The sequence below is a fragment of the Rhineura floridana genome, chromosome 11, assembly GCF_030035675.1.
Source record: "Rhineura floridana isolate rRhiFlo1 chromosome 11, rRhiFlo1.hap2, whole genome shotgun sequence".
Lineage (NCBI taxonomy): Eukaryota > Metazoa > Chordata > Lepidosauria > Squamata > Rhineuridae > Rhineura > Rhineura floridana.
Window position 1 is genome coordinate 9,074,482 of NC_084490.1, and position 20,001 is coordinate 9,094,482.

At 44.0% G+C, this 20,001-nt stretch overlaps 1 protein-coding gene across 2 annotated transcripts; it reads left to right on the plus strand.

The window, feature by feature from the left end:
- Window positions 1-724: 724 nt before the first annotated feature.
- Window positions 725-13,693, plus strand: ZNHIT1 (zinc finger HIT-type containing 1). 2 transcript variants are annotated; one of them, XM_061592221.1, is made up of 5 exons: window positions 725-811; window positions 5,880-6,050; window positions 8,870-8,949; window positions 10,496-10,665; window positions 13,458-13,693. In XM_061592221.1, the coding sequence occupies exons 1-5, from the start codon at window positions 757-759 to the stop codon at window positions 13,477-13,479; spliced, it is 498 nt and encodes a 165-aa protein (XP_061448205.1). In that variant the 5' UTR covers window positions 725-756; the 3' UTR covers window positions 13,480-13,693. The 2 variants fall into 2 exon arrangements, with proteins under 2 accessions (XP_061448205.1, XP_061448206.1); XM_061592222.1 differs by lacking the exon at window positions 725-811 and adding an exon at window positions 1,211-1,502.
- Window positions 13,694-20,001: the final 6,308 nt, after the last annotated feature.

The window sequence follows — 20,001 nt, forward strand, 5'->3', positions numbered from 1 at the left end:
AAAGGTAAGATTTTGAAACAGGCTGGAAATCACATGCAGTTCAGCCCCATAGATTGATAGAGATTTACAGTAAACTATAGATACCTACACACACACAGAGGAAAGATTGTGAGTATAAGGCTGAGATCCTCTGGATCTGTACCTGGGAATTAGCCCCAATAAATAAATAAATTCTTGAGTACATTTTGCTAGGATTTAACTGTTAGGCTTCTGTCCTATACATGCTCACTTGGGACTCAGCCCAATTGATTCATTCGAGGTCATATCCACACCATACATTGAAAGCATTTAATGTGCTAAGGGTGCGGAGAATAGTAGCTCTGTTAGGGTAAATTATAGTTCCCAGGGTTCTTTGGGGCAGGGATGTGCTTTAAACATATGGTGCAGATGTAATCTGAACAAGCATTCCTGTGGTCCTATGAAGTGGATTTCCTGCATCAGCAAGTCTTTGGACTAGATGAGCTTGTCACTTCTGACTCAGTGATTCTATGCATACGCAGTTGGAAAGTTAAATAATTGATTGTTTACAGATCACTGATTTCTGGTTTGTGGAATGTACAGTTTTTTTTTACTGTAATCATTATATGCATTGGCAAATTCCGATATCACTGACCTAACCTGAATTTGGAACAAAGACAGGTTTGACTAAATGAGGAACCTGTGGCCCTCCAGATGTTGTTGGACTATAACTCCCAGCATACCTAACTACTGGCCATGTTGGCTGGGGCTGATGGGAGTCCCCTAGTTCTGGACTAAATGAATAGAAAAATCAGAGTCCGTCCCACAGTGATTCTGGCTGTTCCGTTTACAGGTGAGAATTGCCTTTCGTCCTGATACTCCTTTTTCTACTTTTTTCTATCTCCTCCTCCACTCCTTTCAGTGCGCTTGGTGGCCGGCCCTGGTTATTCTGTAGGCACTCTGCACATGTTCAGAAGAATGCTCTGAATGTGATTTCATTGTGTCGTCAGAACATGAACATTGGAAATAAAAAGTTTTCGAGGCTGAGCCCTTTGTGAGCCTTGTCTCAATTTCATACTAACCTCTCTCCCTTCACACCAAGAAAACCATTAGCAAGGATTTGTTCTAAAGCCGGCGGAGTTTAGGACCCGGCGAAGCAAAACTGGGAACGGCTGAAACATATCCCCAATAAAGATTCGCTTGCTGGTAACATCGTGGCGACGTTCTCTTAAGAAATGTGACTTACGAGCGCAAGCGGAAGTGCGTTTGCCTCTAGCAATATGGCGGCTGGGGGGGGTTCCTCCACAGAGATACAATCTATACTTCCGGTATTAAATTGAAGAGCGCTATTGTGCGGAATTATCTGCACGGGATGCAGAATGACGTCACTTCTGTCCGTATGGTGAACGTGCTATGAACGATGCATTAGAAAACAGAGTTGTTGGAAAGCCGCTTCGATTTTATACCTGAAGTGCTAGTAGGAATTCTGTGGGAGCTCTGTGCCTCTTTGCTTGTTTGCAGTATGGTGGAGAAGAAAATCTCAGGTACTTTGGAGCGAAATGCGGGGAGGGGATTGAAGGAGCGTTGGACGATTTGTCCTGCTTGGTTTAAGGAAACTGCTCTAATTGCAACGATAATGGAGTATAATAAATGCTCATTTGAAAACAAGTGTGTTCTGGAAAGCCGAAAGTATAGTTTTATAGATTCAGCCATCCATTTGCTGTATCGTCTGCAGTTTTAGTTAGTTAGTTTCTCATTGTTCCGGTGTTAAATTCAGTTCTTTGCATTACTGCAGCAATTGGGGTTGTTGTTGTTTTAAACAAAATTCCTCATGAAACTTCTCCAACATTTTAGTGTGAATTTCTTCCAATAAACGCATTTTTGTAGGCAGTTTTCAGTAATGCACACATTTTTGCAAGTAGCTTCTTGCCATATAATGCATTTTTGTATGTTATTGTAACTCATAGAGCTTGGAAAAGTTACTTTTTTTGAACTACAACTCCCTAACTCATATGGTCATTTTTATACACACTTTCTCCTTACACATGCATTTTTGTAAATATTGTTTAGTTGGCAAACAGTGTGAATTTTCAAGGATGACTGTGTTTCGGTTCTCGTGTCGTTTTGGAAAGTGCAAATTTGATAGATTTGGCTTGAAATGCAGACTGAACTGAAAGTATCACCCAACCCTAGTTTTAGTTATGATATAACCCAGGCTTAATTTTCAGTTAGCATTCAATGAGGCCCAAACTGTGGAAACATGTAACTAACTTTATGCTAATTTAGCACCTAGAAATAGTAGAAAGGCCCTTTTTTTTGTTTTATTATTACATTGATATCCCACCTTTCTTCCAAGGAGTTCAAGGTGGCGTACAAACACACTTCACCCCCTCTCGATTTTATCCTCACAACAACCCTGTGAGGTAGGTTAGGCTGAGAGAGAGTGACTGGCCCAGGTCACCTAGGGAACTTCATGGCGGAACGGGGATTTGAACCCTGCTCTCCCAGTGGACCACACTGGGTCACAATTGAGCTGTTAATTGGAAGCGGTGAACCTGTGGTACTCCAGTTGTCGCTGGACTTCAGGACTGATAGGAGCTGAAGTCCACCAGCAGCTGGAGAGGTGCTGGTTCTCTATCCCTGTCAAAGCGTTGTATTCATTAGATGGAAACCTGTGTAGTGTCTCTTTGAACCTACAGTGTCTTTTGACTCACTAATGAAGAATGTCACCCTATCTCAACAACCTGGAAATGGACAGTATTCTAAGTCAGACGATGCTGGTGCCAGCCTGTCCCTTCAACATCAAATAAAACCAGAGGATTAATTTATTGAAATCATTTCTATACTGCTTTTCATCTCATGGGGAAAAAAAGCCTGTAAGTGAATTACAATCTATCTTAAAATATAAGATAGAAGATTATAAAATACAGTGTATCAGAATAGAACATTACAAATTCAAATCAAATATAATAAAGATCCATATTTAAAGTAGTATAATTAAACAGAAGAGCAAAATAATATCAGAAAAACAATACAAGCCCAAACAAATTGCATACATTTTGGATTCAATCACGACCAGGGTTTTCTCTCCCACTGCAGATATTAAACTAGTGTAGCACTGAAAATTACTACTATTGTGAGTGGTCACTTTGCTTGCCTGTTATATATTGGAGCAACCTGGCTGGGTCTAATGGGAATTGTAATCCAAAACATCTAGAGCAGCCTTTCCCAACCAGTGTGCCTCCAGATGTTGTTGGATCATAACTCCCATCAGCCTCAGCCAGCATTGCCAATGGCTGAGGCTGATGGGAGTTGTGGTCCAACAACATCTGGAGGCACACCGGTTGGGAAAGGCTGATCTAGAGGGCACCAGATTGAGGAGGCAGCCTTTGAGTTTTGCATGGTAAAATTACAGACTGTACTACTTTCACTTCATGTGCTTTTGGTCTCGCTGCTCACAAATTTAGAAACAATTACTGAAATGTAAATAGAAACATATCTTACTCTAGTGGAGAAGACTGTGACCAGGTGACCTGTCCGCTACCTGATGATGGGCAACTACAAGGCCTCTTCTGGTCTCCCTTAGAATTTTTAATCTTTAAATGGGACTTGGGCCAGACAGGCCTTCATATAGGGGGCTCCTTCAAGTAGAGGAGTGTCACTTTGCAATCATAGAATCATAGAATAGTACAGTTGGAACAGGCCTATATGACCATTGAGTCCAACCTCCTGCTCAATGCAGGAAGCTAAATTAAAGCATACCCAACAGATGGCTGTCCAGCTACCTCTTTAATGTCTCCAGTGTTGGAGATCCCACCACTTCCCAAGGTAATCTTTTCAGTAGAGCACTACAAAGGACACCTGTCCACCCTATTGAAATGCTCTTGGTGGATAATTTGCTGTGTGCATTGTGTGTGGGCGTTTTTTCTTTACTACACCACAACAACTTGAGGTTTGCTTTGATTAAAATCTTCCAGTCCTGATATGTGACCCTACATAGCAACCAACAGAGGGAGCAGTTTAAATTGATTTCCATGGGGTGGTGTAATGTGTAAGCCGGCTCTTAAGGTTGATGTTTACCATGCTAGGGCGAACTATTGGACGTAAAATATGCTCTGGCAGAGTAGCTACCAGCTCCTGCCACAGGATGGTGCATTAGGAAAACGAATTCACAGGCTAAAATGTATGTGGTGGTGAGGTCACCATGTTAAAAAAAAAGTGTCAGTTGGATTTCAAGGGTGCTTTGAGATGGTGGGGGGAGGCTCCCTGAGGTTGAGGGGTCTACGGGGATATAGAATGTGGCAACCTGAAGATTACTGGTGGAAGAATGTTTTTACCTACGTTCTCTGATTTTTTAAAATGTGTTTTAGAATTTTTTTAAATTTTAATTGTGTTTCGGAATGTTTTTAACTGTTTCAGTATGTTTTTCCTTTGATTGTTTTGTTTATGTTTGCCACCCTGAGCTCCTTTGGGACAAAGGGTGGGATATAAATTCAATAAATAAATAATAATAAAAACATAAGGCCAAATGTGCAAGCACTATTCTGCTGACTAGTCTTCTTCCGCCTTTCAGTGTTTTTCATTTCATTCATTAACTGGTGATCACTTGTGGCCGAGTAAGATTGTCTTCCAAGATAAGGTCCGTAAGTGACTGTGGAAGCCAATTGTGGATCCACACAGCCTCCCACAGTGAGGACATAGGTTTCCAGATGGAAGATGGTCACGGTGAGGATTTGTTTGACATGCCTTCTGCTTAGATCGTTTGTCCCGTTGCCCTGTATTCGTGCTTCTTCAAAGTCCACAGCACCTTTGATAATAGCTGACCTCCATTTGGGACGTTCATGGGCCAAGACTTCCCAGTTCTCGATGTTCATGTTATATTTTTTTAGATTCGCTTTAAGAACATCTTTAAACCTGTTTTGCTGTCCACCGATGTTCCGTTTTCCATCCTTAAGTTGGGAGTAAAGTAGCTGCTTTGGAAGATGGTGATTAGGCATTCGAACAACATGGCCAGTCCAGCGAAGTTGATGTTGAAGGATCATTGTTTCAACACTGGTAGTCTTTGCTTTTTCCAGTATGCTAACATTAGTCCATCTGTCTTCCCAAGTAATTTGCAGAATTTTCTGGAGGCAGCGGTGGAATCTTTCAAAAAGTTGGGAGTGGCATTTATAAATGGTCCATGTTTCACAGGCATACAGTTAATGAAAGCATAGCAATGACTGATGTTTAGGAAAGCAAATCTAACCAATTAGACAAAAAAGATGGCTAGAGGGAAACACCCATCTCTAAACCACGGGTGGGGAACCTGTGTTCCTCCAGATCCTGATGGACTCCAACTCCCATCAGCCCTGTCCAGCATGGCCAGTTGTCAGGGATTCTGGGAGCTGTAGTCCAGTAAAAACTGGAGGGCCACAGGTTCCCCACCCCAGTCTGGACCCTTGGTTTGTTTTTAAACTTTTTCTGCTGTTCTTCCCTGGTGGAGAGGTGAAAAATGGAGAGTCAGTGTGGTGCAGTGGTTAGAGTGTTGGACTAGGACCTGGGAGACCAGGGTTCAAATCCCCGCTCAGCCATGAAGCTCGCTGGGTGACCTTGCACCAGTCACTGTCTCTCAGCCTAACATATCTCACAGGAGTGTTGTGAGGATAAAATCGGGAGAGGGAGAACCATGTGTGCATGCTTCCTTGAGCTCCTTGGAGGAAAGGTGGATACAAATGTACTGTTGTTGATGATGATGACGATAACAATAATATTTCCTGCACTCAGGCACCCATAGAGCTCTATACGGCCTTAGCAAATGATGCGACTCAAATGGTCAGGAGCGTTGCTGAAGGCCCAAGCGGCGTCTCCCTTGGCAACATGGCAGACTACAGCTTGGAGGGCATCACTTCTTTGTGTGTCTCTCTCTCTCCTTCCTCCCTCAGCACGGTCTCAGGACCCCAGCCAGAGGCGCATCTTAGACCGGGCCACCCGTCAACGTCGCCTCAACCGCCAGTTGGAGGCGCTGGAGAATGACAATTTCCAGGATGACCCTCACGCCAACATGCCCCAGCTTGTGAAGCGCCTGCCTCAGTTTGACGATGATGCTGAAACCGGTGAGGGTTGGTGGGGTTTTTTAGAGGGGGGATGGTAGCATCTGCCATCTTCTGCTTTCTTCCTTTTCTCTTGTACTTATTTATTTGTTATTTGATTGATTGATTAATTTATATCCCGTCCTTCCTCCCAGAAGGAGCCCACATCCCTCTGCTGCTAGAGGTTGATCACAAACTCATCTTTGAGGGTTGGCAAAGTAGGATAAAGGGGGCAGGGCTTCAGCAGAACAGGGGGAAACAGTTGGCTGTTTTCTAAACACACACCTCTCTATCCTCCATCCTGACACACGAGAGGCGTGATCAGAGTTCAAGGACATGTTCCAGCCAGGCAAAAACACTCTGTGCGCAAAGTAGGAACAGTGAGGGGTGCGTGGCTACAAGGGCCAGAGAGAGAGACTGAAGGGCCACATTTGACCTCAGAACTAAGGTTCCTCATCCGTGCTGTAGGACCACCTGTGAACTCCTTCCTGTTTGCTGCAGGAACAAGGCAGCCAACGCCGATGCTGCTTAAAGTAGCAGCCGTGGATGGCCTTACCCTCCATGAATGTGTCTAATCCTCTTCTAAAGCCATCCAAGTTGGTGGCCATCACTGCCTCCTGTGGGAGTGAATCCCACAGGGTTTCACTGTGCACTGTGTGAAGAAGTGTCTCCTTGTGTCTGCCCTGACTCCTGCAAGATGCAGCTTCAGTAAGAGCATAAGAAAAGCCCTGCTGGATCAGGCTGTAGGGCCCACCTAGTCCAGCATCCTGTTCTTACAGCGGCCAACCAGATGCCCATTATAGGAAGCCAGCGATCAGGACCTGAGTGCAACAGCAGCTCTTCCCGCTTGCGTGCTCCCCAGCAACTGGTTAGAATTTGTCCCAAGCCAGAGAAAAAATAAGGTGTTTTTTTAAAAAGAAAACAAAACCCTGCTTCTCCTCTGAGGCTGGCTTTTTCCAACAAAAGTTCATATCTGCTCCTGACACAGACCACCTTCGCAGGTACCTCTAGCTTTGTGTTCCGTAAGCACCTTGGACAGCTCCTTGAAAGTTCGGACTAAAACCCGGAGCGGATGCCACTGGCCTTGCGATGATGTTGTAAGAACATAAGAAGAGCCTGCTGGATCAGGCCAGTGTCCCATCTAGTCCAGCATCCTGTTCTCACAGTGGCCAACCAGGTGCCTGGGGGAAGCCCGCAAGCAGGACCCGAGTGCAAGAACACTCTCCCCTCCTGAGGCTTCCGGCAACTGGTTTTCAGAAGCATGCTGCCTCTGACTAGGGTGGCAGAGCACAGCCATCACGGCTAGTAGCCATTGATAGCCCTGTCCTCCATGAATTAACAATAAATTAACATAAATTAACAATAAAAATAATGCTGATAACTATTAAAACCCCATGATAAAAGTTAGTTTTTAAAGAAGGATTTTGCTACGTGGGCAACAGGCCAATTCTTCAAACAGCCTAAGGACTCCCTGGTTCCTGCAGCAAACAAAATGGAATCACGGGTGGTCCTAGAGCAGAGGTGGTGAGCCTCAGCCCGGGCCCCAAATGTGGCCCTCCAGACCTCTGTCTGGCCCTCAGAGCTCTCCCACATCCCTCACTGCCCCTACTTTTCACACTGAGTGTTTTTGCCTGGCAGCAAGGTGTCCTTGCTCTGATATGTCTTATGTGACATTGAGATGCAAAACACTGCAGGAAAAAGGATGGATGTCTTTTTAAGACAAGGTCTTCAACTCTGAGTTTCTTTCCTGGACATTTTTTCTTCTTAATAATGTTATTTGTTATTTAGTTTAATTTTTGTAAATTGTATTGCTTTCTTTGATGTATTTTATACTTGTGTTTATTTTTCTTTGTAAGCCGCCTTGAGGGCCTTTGGCCAAAAGGCGGAGTATAAATAAATTTAATAATAATAATAATATAATAATAATGTGGATGGAAGATAAAGAGAGGTGCATGAGTGTGTGTAGAAACTACCTACTGGACATTTTAATTTTTTTTATATTTGTTGCTCCACCCAATTTGGCTTCTGACCCTGCTCACCGTTGGCATGTGGCCCTCTGAAGGTTATCCAAAAGGGAATGCGGCCCTCAAGCTAAAAAAAAACTCCCCACCCCTGTTCTCCACCATTCCTAAAGATCACTCTAGAATTCCGACAAAAACAGGAGCGGAAATTGCTTTGTTTGTTCAGCCCATGTCTGGAGTGGAAATCAATCCAGCTGATACAATTGGTATTCACTTCTGTTGTTGCTTTCAGTCTGCAAGCAATACAGAATTGATTATGCTTTCCCTCCTGTTTGTCTTGAGTTTCCTCTGCATTGAAATGAATGGGGTGGAATAACATGATAGCAATGTGACTTACATATTTTACGTAATTAATTACGTGAATTACACATGTTATGTAATTTTACAACAGTGGACAGTGAGAGGAATAATGTCATTTTTGGCAGAAGAGGAACTGCAGTGGAACAGAAACAGTGCTGCGCGCGACAAACACAGAGCAGAATGGGAAATGGTCCCTTCTTACATCCCTAGTGAACTTTTTGCCACTGTTGGAAGATTCCTGTTGTTTTAGGAGGCAGCCAATAGCAGCATGTTAAAGCTTTTCCTAAGTTTGCCCCGGATTCCTGCAAGGCTGATGGGACAAGCAGCCCTCATTCCTGCCCTTGCTAACAAATGACGCCGTAGTGATTAAAAAATAAATAAAAAATTATCTGCCACCTATGCAATGACATCCTTGGTTCCATGGAATATTTGACTCCTCGGCTGACCACCAAGTCACCCCTCAGCTCAGGAGAAAGGAGATTTTGCTTAAGTTGAGACCATTCTCTGTGTTGAGTTCTCCAGGGAAAAAGAAGAAGAAAACCCGTGGGGATCATTTCAAGCTGCGTTTCCGCAAGAACTTCCAAGCTCTGCTTGAAGAACAGGTACCTGTCTGTCCTCCCTCTCCCCTTTGTAGGAAGCGGGTGAGGCATGAACAATCTTTAACAGTTACTCATCTTATTTTTTCGTTTTTGTTTTATTTCCCTCCCCACCCTGGATTTAACCACACTGTGCAAAGTTTAAAATAGGAACATTTTAACCAGGCGTTGAAACTATACCTTGCATCAATAGTGCTTTGTTAGCTTTTCATGCAGCATATGAACAAAACTGCCCTTTGCGGTCTGGAGGCTGTGCTATGCAAGAACAAGACTTGGATAGCCAACTAGCTGTAAAACGGCAAATGATTCTTTGCTTAAAACAACAATATCCTTGTAATAAACTTTACAGAACGAGTTGGGGGGGGGGTTGAGGCAAGCTGTCGTCTCTCAACCTCAGGTCACTTAGCAGGCTCATGGCAGAGTTGAGATTCAAACTGGAGACTTGCTGAGGGTTTCAGGCAAAACCAAAGCCTATCCTGTTTCTGATCACGAGGCCACAGTAGGGCTAGTGAATGTGGTGCCCTCCAGATCGTTTTAGACTACAAGTTCCATAAGCCTCAGCCATAATGGCTGATGGTCAGGGCTGAGATGGGAGTTGTAGTCCCAACAACCTCTGGAGGTCACCATGTTGGCTACCACTGACCTAGAGTGATGCAGCTAAAAGGGGACCACTCTTGGGGATAGAAATGAGAGCTGTCCATAGACATCAATGGAGAAATCTAAGGTTATCAATATCGCTGGGATTGTGCTCCCATGTGTTTACCTCTGCGTGACCCCCCAAAATTAAGGCCACCCCTCCATCCCAATCAGGCCAGTGAGGACTGAGCATGCTGCATGGCATAGAATGTTGACTGACTATGGGAGGAGAGATGGAGCAGCTGAAACCCTAAACAGGAGCACTCTACGCTGCAACATTTTGTTGTTGAACAGGGAAGTGCTTCCAGGGGAGATATGTAATAAAATAATGGCCTCACAGAGCTACAGTTTCCAGAGTGGTTGAACAATCAATCCCTCTTCCCAAGGAACTCTGGGAAATGGACCTCTGTGGGGGAAAGAGGGGTCTTCTAACAATTCTCAGTGCCCTTCACAAACCACAGTTCCCAGGTTTCTTTGGGGGAAGCCATGACTGTTTAAAGTGGAATGGCACTGCTTTAAATGCACAGTGCAGATGGGCCCTTCAGTCTCAGAAACCAGAAAGGGAGGCCAGGTGCTGAGACAGACATCTTGTTGGCCCCAGGTTAAGACTTCCCTCTTTACCTGGGCATTTGATGGAGTTTGAAAAGTTTTAAAACTTAATTGTAAGCCGCCTAGAGACTGCCCTGTGTTAAACGACTGACAAGTATTATTTATTTCTTTATTATTTGATTTATATCCCGCCCTTTCTCCCAGCAGGAGCCCAAGATATTAATATCCGTTTCAGTCCTGTAGAGACAGTGGCCCAGAACCCAGGTTGACTTGGTTCAGGATTACTATTATATGTCATTCCTTTGACTTATGCCATCAAATCAGTTCATCGATGAGTCTGTTCCCCCACCCCCCCGACTCCCAACAGAACCTGAATGTAAGTGAAGGACCCAACTACCTCACAGCTTGTGCTCCCCCTTCGAACCTGCCCCAGCGACACTTCTGCACTGTCTGCGGCTTCCCGTCAAACTACACGTGTGTATCCTGTGGGGCCCGCTACTGCTGCGTCAGGTGTCTGGGGACACACCAAGAAACTCGGTAAGACTGATTTGCAAATAGCAGCTTCCCCTAGTCGCCAGTGCCGATCAGGAATTGCCTCCAGGCAAACAGACAGGAAACCTTTTACAGAAATTGAGTATTCCTTTCTATTGGCAACAGATGAGTGGTGACAGGCACACATAGGCAGAGGGGCTTAAAAGTGTCTGTAATACATATATGTTTTTGGACTTTTTTTGGTGAGGCATAAACATCCTCATAAGGACATGTAGGTTGTCTGCAGTTAAAACAAAAGGATGATATAAGCAGGGCACAGCTGATACATAGAGGTAAACTGCCTCTAGACATGGATGTTCCACACAGAGGTCAATGCTAATAGCCATTGATAGTCCCTTTGAGACCCATGGAAGCTAGTAGCCATCACTATGCCGTGTGGCAGCAAATTCCATATGTCAGTTATGTGCTGTGTAATAAAATAATCACCAGCTGACATTGACAATAAAAATGTTCCAGCAATCCTAATTTAAGCATAAGGTTGAATATCGACAGTTCATATGTCCAAATAGGTTTTTTAAACAAGATTAATGATTATGAGCTGAGCATTCAAGCATCGAAAGGACAGTGAAATCTTCAGACCACTGAGTGCTTGACATTTGTCCTTCCAGTCTTGGGTTTGCATTCAGCTAAGTCCTACTCAGAGTAGACCCATTGGGTGGTATTCCGTGCTACTCTTATTCAATAGTTGACCTACTGAAGTTAATAGACACAATTAGCTTAGGTTCATTAACTACTTTCAATGAGTGCTCCAAGTAGCACTTAGTTGAATACAACCCATTGAAATTAATGAGCCTAAATTAGTCATGCCCATTAACTTCAGTGGGTCTCCTCTGAGCTGGGCTAGCATTGAATACCATCCTTGCAGTTACAAGTCTCTCAGTCACCATAAGGGCTTGCAAATCCACTTTTGTTGTCCACTGTGCTCTGTATATTTATTTATCTGTTCCATCTATAATCCACCTTTCCTCCAAGGAGCTCAAGGTGGCATACAAGATTCTCTCAACTTCCTCCGCCCCCGCCATATTTTATCCTTGCAACAGCCATGTGACATGGATTAGTAATGGTGACTGGCCCAAGGTCACCCAGTGAGCTTCATGGCGGAGCAGGGATTTGATTCCTGGCTTCCAAAGTCTTGGTCAGACACTCTAAACACTTCCCCACACTGGGTCTCGGTACTTCCTTTTGTCTGTCCTCAATCTCCTGTCCTGAATCATTGGAGGATGCCAATTATCACAGTATGATAAGAGAGGAAATAAAACTTTTATTTATTTATTAAATATATATTCCGCCCTTCCTCACAGAAGAAGTTCAGAGTGGCAAACAAAAACACTAAAAACTTTTCTCAAATATCCACTTTCTCAACAGCATACATTCTGTTAAAGTAACCATCTCTCCCCCGCCCCCTGGTCATCTCCCATCCCGAATCAGGGATGGGGAACCTCAGGCCGTGGGGCCAAATGTGCCCCTTCAGGGTTTTCTATCTGCCCCTTGGGACTTTCCCCAGACACACTCCTTTCCCCCAAAACACAGCCCTCACCGGTCCTCGTTCGCCCCCTCCTTGAGCGTGTTTGCTTGACGAGAATGTGTCTTTGAATTTCTGACCATGCTTCTTGCTAACCTGAGTGGGGCATAGAAAAGGATGTGTGAGTAAATTCACATTTGTTGCTCCGCCCACTTTTGCTAACGGCCCTGCCCACCTCTGGCATGTGGCCCCTGGAACATTGTCTAGAAGCGAATGCAGCCCTTGGACTAAAAAAAAAAAAAAGTTCCCTAAACTAAAAATCTGGCAGCACTACAACTTCCCTCATCAAGAATGTGCTGCTGCAACACACAGACACCGTTCATTTTTGCTGACCTCTTTTGCACCTTTCCCAGGTATATAAGAACATAAGGAAAGTGTTCATTGCCAGGACTGGGATTCAAACCTCACGGAGTCTGTGATGTAAAGGCAGCGCCTGAGGCTGTTGGGCCATGCTGCTCGTAAAGGTTTCTCCCTGTAATTTCTTTAGCCGATACTATATAAACATTTAGATGGCTGCTGGCCAATGTACACAAGTTAGTTATCTATGGGGTAGCTTTTATTTGCAGTAGTGGCTGGAGCTCACTGGAACTTTTACGGCAGAAGGGAGTGCCACCAACAGTAGATGGAGTCAGAGCCAATGACAAGCAGAGCCAACTAACTCTTGTTGTGTCCGCATCTTCCCTGTGAGTTCCCTATAAGGGCATCACCGAGACAAAAGAGAGGGAGCTGACAGGGAGTGCCACCCCCAGTCTGGCTGTAAGTACGAAGTCAAACTGGTAGGGGGTGGTTGAGAGCAGACTGAGATTGGCGGGGCAGCGCCCCATTCGTCCTAACAGGTGAGCCTCCACTGTTTATATGTACCAACACCAACAGCAAGAAAGTTGTGGGCTTTTTTCCCCCCCTGAACCAAAGCAGTGACTACCAAAGGAATTTTTCAAAAAAATGGTTAGGACAGGAAGTAACCAACTTGGTGCCTTCCGTTGTTGTTGTTGTTCTTCAACTCTCTTAGCCCCAGTTAGCATGGCCAATGGCCAGGGGTGATGGCATCTGTAGGCCGGCAACATCTGGAGGGCACCACATTGGCAAAAGCTGTTTAGCAGTACTCATAGTGAGACTTTTTCTGAATTTAAGGTATTTATATACCACTTTGCGGGCGGGCCTCACAAAGCCATATGCAAATGATCTTTATAGCTATAGGCGTCAGTTACCCCAAAAACCCCAAATACCTGAAACTCCTGCTGTCTTTTATATGCAGGTGTCTGAAGTGGACGGTTTGAGATGTGCCCCAAAGAACTGCGGTGTGCCGTGTTGTCTGTGGGAGGAACCTTCGTGTGGTCTCCCTGTTGCCTTTGGACATCCTGGGCCTTCCCCTGCCCCACATTGAGGCTAAAGGACAGGAGACCAGGTTTCTTGGAGCTGAGAGGAGTTAGCTTTGCCTTGGGCCCCCTCTGCCACTTGTGTTTTGAGGAATAAAAAGGTGTCTGTGCTGTAGTGTGCAGCCTGGATTGCTTCTTTTGAGTCAGCTGGAGCTGTTTCTCCTGCAGATGTGGTGCAGCTTTGTCTTGCTCTGCTTGTAACCTAAGCGGTAGTCACATGTTACATGCAATGTGTGTGCAGTCTGTACACAGTAGTGAAGTTGAATGTGAGAAGATTCAGGAAAGACAGAAGAAAATACTTTTTCACATGGCGCATAGTTAAACTTTAGAATTCATTCCCGTAACAGAACCAGTTCCCTTGTTGCCACTTCCATTAGCCTTATCCAGCAAGTGGTTCTTATGCTCTTACAACCTGGAAGGAGGGGGAAAACAGTGGGTGATATCTAACACCAGCAATACTCAGAGTAGACCCATTTAAATCAATGGACCAGCTCTGAGTATGACTAATGTTAAATATCACCTAGTCTATACACAAAAAGAGTTTTCAATATCTTAGTAGTAGTAGTAGTAGTAGTAGTAGTAGTAGTAGTATTTAATTTCTTACCCATCCTTCATCCTGAGGTCCCAGAGCAGATTACAGCAGTTTAAAATACATCCTTAACAACAATGTAAAACAACAAAATCAGAAACATCAAAAAAATAGGGTGGCTCCTAAAAATATACATCTTGGATGTCAACGGCTAGGGTGAAGAGGTGTGTCTTCTGCATTTACTGAAAACTGTATAGTGAAGTTGTGAGACACATCTCTGTGGGAAGGGAGTTCCACAACTTAGGGGCTGCCACAGAGAATGTCCTCTTGCAGACCACCACAGCCTGGGATTCTGAGGTGGCAAAATTACGAAGAGGGGCTCCCTCTGCCAGTCTTAACAGTTGAGATGGTCTGTAGGGAAGGTCATGGTCTTTCAGTTACTTGGGTCCTTCATTGGACCAAGGAACAACTGGCAACCATTGCAGCTGTTTTAAAACGGGTTATATGAGATCTACATGGAACTTCAGCCAGTAATCTGGCTGCTGCATTTTGGGTGAGTTGAAACTTCCAAGTTGTCTTCGAGGGCAGCCCCACATAGGTAGGATTGCAGTAATCCAGTCTGGAAGTTAACAGAGCATGGAGTACAGTGGCTAAGCTATTTCTGTCCAAAAGGGGTGATCGTGCGGCCATCACGCTCTAACGCTCCAATACACAGTGAATGACAGGAATGCAGGGAGCCTCCTTATACCAAGTCAGATCACAGCTCCCTGTTTCTCAGTATTCCAGAGCTTGGAAAAGTTACTTTCTTGAATTACAACTCCCATCAGCCCCAGCCAGCATGGCCACTGGATTGGGCTGATGGGAGTTGTAGTTCAAAAAAGTAACTTTTCCAAGCTCTGATACGGACTAGCAGTGGCTCTCCAAGGATTCAGACAGGGGTCTCCTAGCTCCACCTGGAGGTGCCAAGGTTTGAACCTGGGACCTTCTGCATGCAAGGCACATGCTCTGCTACAGAGCCACATCCCTTCCCCTGTTGATGATGTTCAACAGAATGGAGTGTCTGTCCTCCTGCTCCTAATCTGCTGTTGTGTTCTGAAGTTCTGATTCTTAACAACTCTGACATTTTACCCACGTATGTTTGTACACACACAGACACACACACACAGCCCCTAGGACCCCTCCGGATGTCCTTTTTATTGCATATTCATGATGATTTGTGCTTGTGATGGTATCAGGGCGGTTATATTGCATCCCACTTTCAATACTCTTTATGCTGGAGGTGTGGCCAGCGCTTGAGCAAAATGGCTGCATGAAGAGTTAGCTCTGTCTTGCTAAAACTCAGCAAAAATCCCCCTACTGATGGCTGGAAACCCCCTTCCTCCAAGTTTGTGGCAAGGGGCATGTCTGCAGGCACTGTGAGAGCTAAAATGGGTGTTCTAACTCCCTTTCTCTGGCTGCTAGAGAAGGAGGAAGAGGGACGGCTTCAGCATTTAGAAGGAAACAAGAGCACGCCTGTGATGTCCCTGTATGTAGATATTACTGTAAATATGGTAAGTGCAGGTTTTGTAGGGTAAATGTGGTAAGTAGAGTGAGTGAGAGGGGGAGTACATGGGCTAGAATGCTGGAGAATGCTGTATTGTGATTGAGCGTTTGAGTGGCTGAAGGTATACATGAGAGGATGACAGTTGAGAAAGAGTTCTGTTGGTTGGGTTGGTTGGTTGTGGAGTTTGGGTTGATTGGAGTTCTGTTGGAGTTGGTTGTGGGTTGGATTGTATTAGGCTGGTATTGAGGCAGATTATATATGACTAGAAACTTAAAGAGTAACACAATATATGAAACCATACGCTTGTTAAATATCCCATAAGTAATTGTTATTTCCTGGTGTTTAAAAATAAATATTTTCTTGGCTTACCAAAAGCCTGATCCTTGGCTGGGGCTTGCACAGACCAGAAGGGTGGGCAGGGTAATTACCAAGGCGGAGAAACAGTATCAAATGGTGGCAGCGGTGAAGAGATAGTGTATCATCAAATATCCAGGGCAACCCAGGGCTGTATGCTTTATATATATATAACACCGATTCTGGTCCACTTGCACTGGCTGCCTATACGCTTCCGGGCTCAATTCAAAGTGCTGGTTTTGACTTATAAAGCCTTACATGGCTTGGGACCACAATACCTGATGGAGCGCCTCTCCCGATATGAACCTACCCGTACACTACGTTCAACATCAAAGGCCCTCCTTCGGGAGCCTACCCAGAGAGAAGCCTGGAAGGTGACAACACAGAAACGGGCTTTCTCTGTGGTGGCCCCCGAATTATGGAACTCTCTCCCTGATGAGGTACGCCTGGCGCCAACATTGTTATCTTTTCGGCGCCAGGTAAAACCCTTTTTATGCTCCCAGGCATTTTAAGCACTTTAACATCTACTTTTACCACCTACATTTAACACTACAATCTTAATATTTTAGTAATTTTTAACTTTTTAACATCTTTACATCTTAATACTTTAAACTGATTTAATATGTTTTTATATTTAATTTTTAGGATTGTGTTGTAGTTGTTTATCTGTTTAATTATGTTTAGCTACTTTTGATACATTGTTTTAAGTCGTTTGATACATGTTTTTAATTGTATACTGGATGTTTTTATGTTGTAAAACTGCCCAGAGAGCTTCGGCTATTGGGCAGTATAGAAATATAATTAAATAAATAAATAAATAAATAAAGATACCAGGGTGGGTTGTGGCCTCAGTGGCGTCACTAGAGTTGGTGTCACCCAGTGCGATAACTCATGGTGTCACCCCCATGGATCTCCTCCCGTACCAGACCATACAGAATCCTTAGTAATGTTTTTTGTGCTAATGTTACTCGTAAATCGTAATTCCCGTATATCACTGAATGTAATGGCAATAGTAGTGACATAAACAACTAGCAAAATTAAAATTACACCTTTAAATTACAATATCATACGCACAGCCTAAATGTATTTACATTTATACATAGTTTTATGTGGTTAAAGTGAAAATTCCATGTGGCATGATAGAATATCCCTGCACAATAAAAAGGTTTGTTGGAAAGACTCCATACACACACACACACACACAAAGCCAGCTGTGGGACCGTCACACAAACAACCTAGAACATTTTTTCCCTTTCACAAGGACATGCAAAAGATTGAACCCAGGACCTTCTGCGTGTAAAGCACATGCTCAGCCTACCACTGAGATATAGGGTAGAAAAGCACTCACTGTTCTGCTGGCCTGGGGATAATTCTGAGGGCCAGTTAGAGAGGCTTGGAGGGCCACATTTGGTCTCTGGGCCTGAGCTATCCTCCCCCCCCCCATTCTAATGAGCAGCCACAAGTAAAGCAGGGCAGGGGGTGCAGAAATCCTGATTCAATAGGTCCCCTTCCCAAGTCTGCACAGTTTTGTTTTGTCTTCAGAGGATCTCCAAAATCAAGGATTACAGGGACAGAAGAGGCAATGTCATTTCCACACAGAATTGAACTGAAACCTATCTTTTTTTGAGAAATTAAGCACTGGGTATCAGATTGCACCAAGTCTAATAGCAATGGTAAATTTCTTTTAAAAAAAAAAAGTGCCAAAGCTCACGGGTGCTTGCTAGCGTTAACCTCCTCTGACCTCATCCTCAGCCTGTTCTACAACCCATCTTCCATACCTAAGGCCTGTGAGAGGTTTTGATCCCAGCCAGATTTACCATTTTCCTGTTTTAAAAGATATCACATAAACAGCAATGCAATAAATTCCTGTAAGTAGAAGCAGCTGGGAGCAAAATGGCTTTTTAAAAAGCATTTCAGAAAGAAGAGTGCATGTGGGGGAAGGGCTATCTCCTCCCAGGCTCCTGAACCCATGGCACTTTTCAGTGTCTCTTGGCACACTTCTAATTTCGTAGGGATGCAGCACAGAACTGGCCCATTTTGCTGCCTAAGGTGAAAAACAAGATGGCTCCCCTCTCTATTCCACAAACAAAAACCAACTAGCCTGGCAGCTGAATCTTAACACTGGTCTGTTCTCTGACAGAGGGGGGAAAGAAGGAACAGCAAAGGGGCCACAACCACTGTTACCCCACATCTACTGCCTGAAGTGGTTGCTTCACTTTGCTTAATAGTAGGGCCAGCCCTGATGCAGCATGAGCTGAGTTGGGTCATGGTACATTATGTTTAGCCTTCAAAGAGGCTGTCCTGCAATCTTTGACAAGGCAGCAGGGAACTGCTCATCACAGTAAAGTTCCAGGATATCCCCCCAATTCAACAAATTAGTGTCAAGTAGATAGTTGCCCTAGTATTTGTAAATGCAGTTCCAGTTGGTGATGCACAGAGGTATCTGAACAATTTTCTGGTATTCCGTGATAAAAGTGCTTCTCCAAATGATTAACAATTCTATACAGCTGTGAACAGTTTTGCTGTATGGCTTTTTACCTCAAACTATTATAAGTGTAATATATGAGCACCACACCATTAAGTTTTGTCTGGAGGATATTGTGGGTTCCTCTGACATAGCATGCGAGCAAGCCCCAAGAAATTCATTTGGAGGGTATGTGTAAATATACTTAATCCTTTCCAGGGAGAAAGCCATGTTAGTCTGTTGCAGCTAAAACAACAAAGTATCTTGTAGCACCATGATTAGTCTTCATGGTATCGCAAGACTCTTAGCTGCTTATACATGGTCATGGTTGTCTTGGGGGAAAAACACTGCTCCACAGCCCAGGCAATTCTTCATAATGTATAGGAAGTGTGGCGTGAATAAGAACCGGCTGCATCTGATGGGGGAGATTTGTAATCAGATCTTTCAGTATCTTTTATTTGCTTTAAAGAAACACCAAGGGACTGCTAACTTGATCTGGGAAGCAAGTATTGGCTCAGGGTTAACTTTGCAAGAAGTTATTCATCCCCTCCTTACTGTTTTGATACCAAGAAAAAGACATGAAGAGATCCAATCATGAGTCTTCCATCTCACTTGTAATTTATCCCTAGATTGCTAGAACACAATCTGATAACATGTAAAAGTCGACAATGTCATATTGTTGTGCTATTTTATTTTGAATGTGAGCTGCCTTGAGGAATGTGGTGCACTGAATGTCAAGACATACACACAATAAATATAAATTAAAAGATTTTAACACTCATCTGGGATGGCTGCACATTCCACTGTGTTGCACTTTCTTTGTTTGCACTTGTGGGTAATGTGGGTATGCTTCTCATGCGAAGGTAGCTCATGCAGTTCACCGTAAAGGACATGCACGAGTTCCTTCTTTGCACATTATTCTCACAGAAGCACACAGACAAAAAAGGAAGAGAAACTCATTTGTGCTTTCTGTCTTAGGCTACAATCTTTAACTGACTTGGATGCACTGAAGGCCACTGATGTCACTTAACTTAGTTGTGCACGCAGAATGCATATTCTATCCTGTTAATGTGTGGAGCTACCCTTGGAGTGATGCTGAGTCCCATGCAAACTATTGCTCTGCTTACATCTGGCTAAAGTACAGCAAACCTGGCTAGTGCTTTTGTCAAGAGCAGTCCTTAATTAATCCAAAACTTAGCAGTGAGACCCAAGTAAACACAAGTCATGCTAATAGAGTGACTTGCAAGTGTTGCCAAGCTTGGTTACTTTCTACAAACAATTCTAACCGCTGACATTGCCCAATCTGCAAAATCCAAACACTTAAAGGACACTGTACTGGTGATTCATAACTCAAGATTATTCTGCATGAGAGTTTTAGAGGCCAGTGTGGGGGCGGAGTAATTGCAACAGCCCAATCTTTAGTACCCTTACTATATATGGCAGTCCAGGAGAAATATCAGGTGGTAAAGCAGAGAGGCATTATTGAATGTGTTATTATGCATAGAACAGGGCAGAACAGCTGCAGACTTATTT

What these genes read in the sequence shown, in the direction of transcription:
- ZNHIT1 (XM_061592221.1), top strand. Translation starts at nt 757, where the DNA reads ATGAATAGAAAAATCAGAGTCCGTCCCACAGTGATTCTGGCTGTTCCG. An exon ending in TGACGATGATGCTGAAACCG is followed by an intron (nt 6,051 to 8,869) that starts GTGAGGGTTGGT and finishes TGAGTTCTCCAG; the next exon opens with GGAAAAAGAAGAAGAAAACC. An exon ending in AAGCTCTGCTTGAAGAACAG is followed by an intron (nt 8,950 to 10,495) that starts GTACCTGTCTGT and finishes GACTCCCAACAG; the next exon opens with AACCTGAATGTAAGTGAAGG.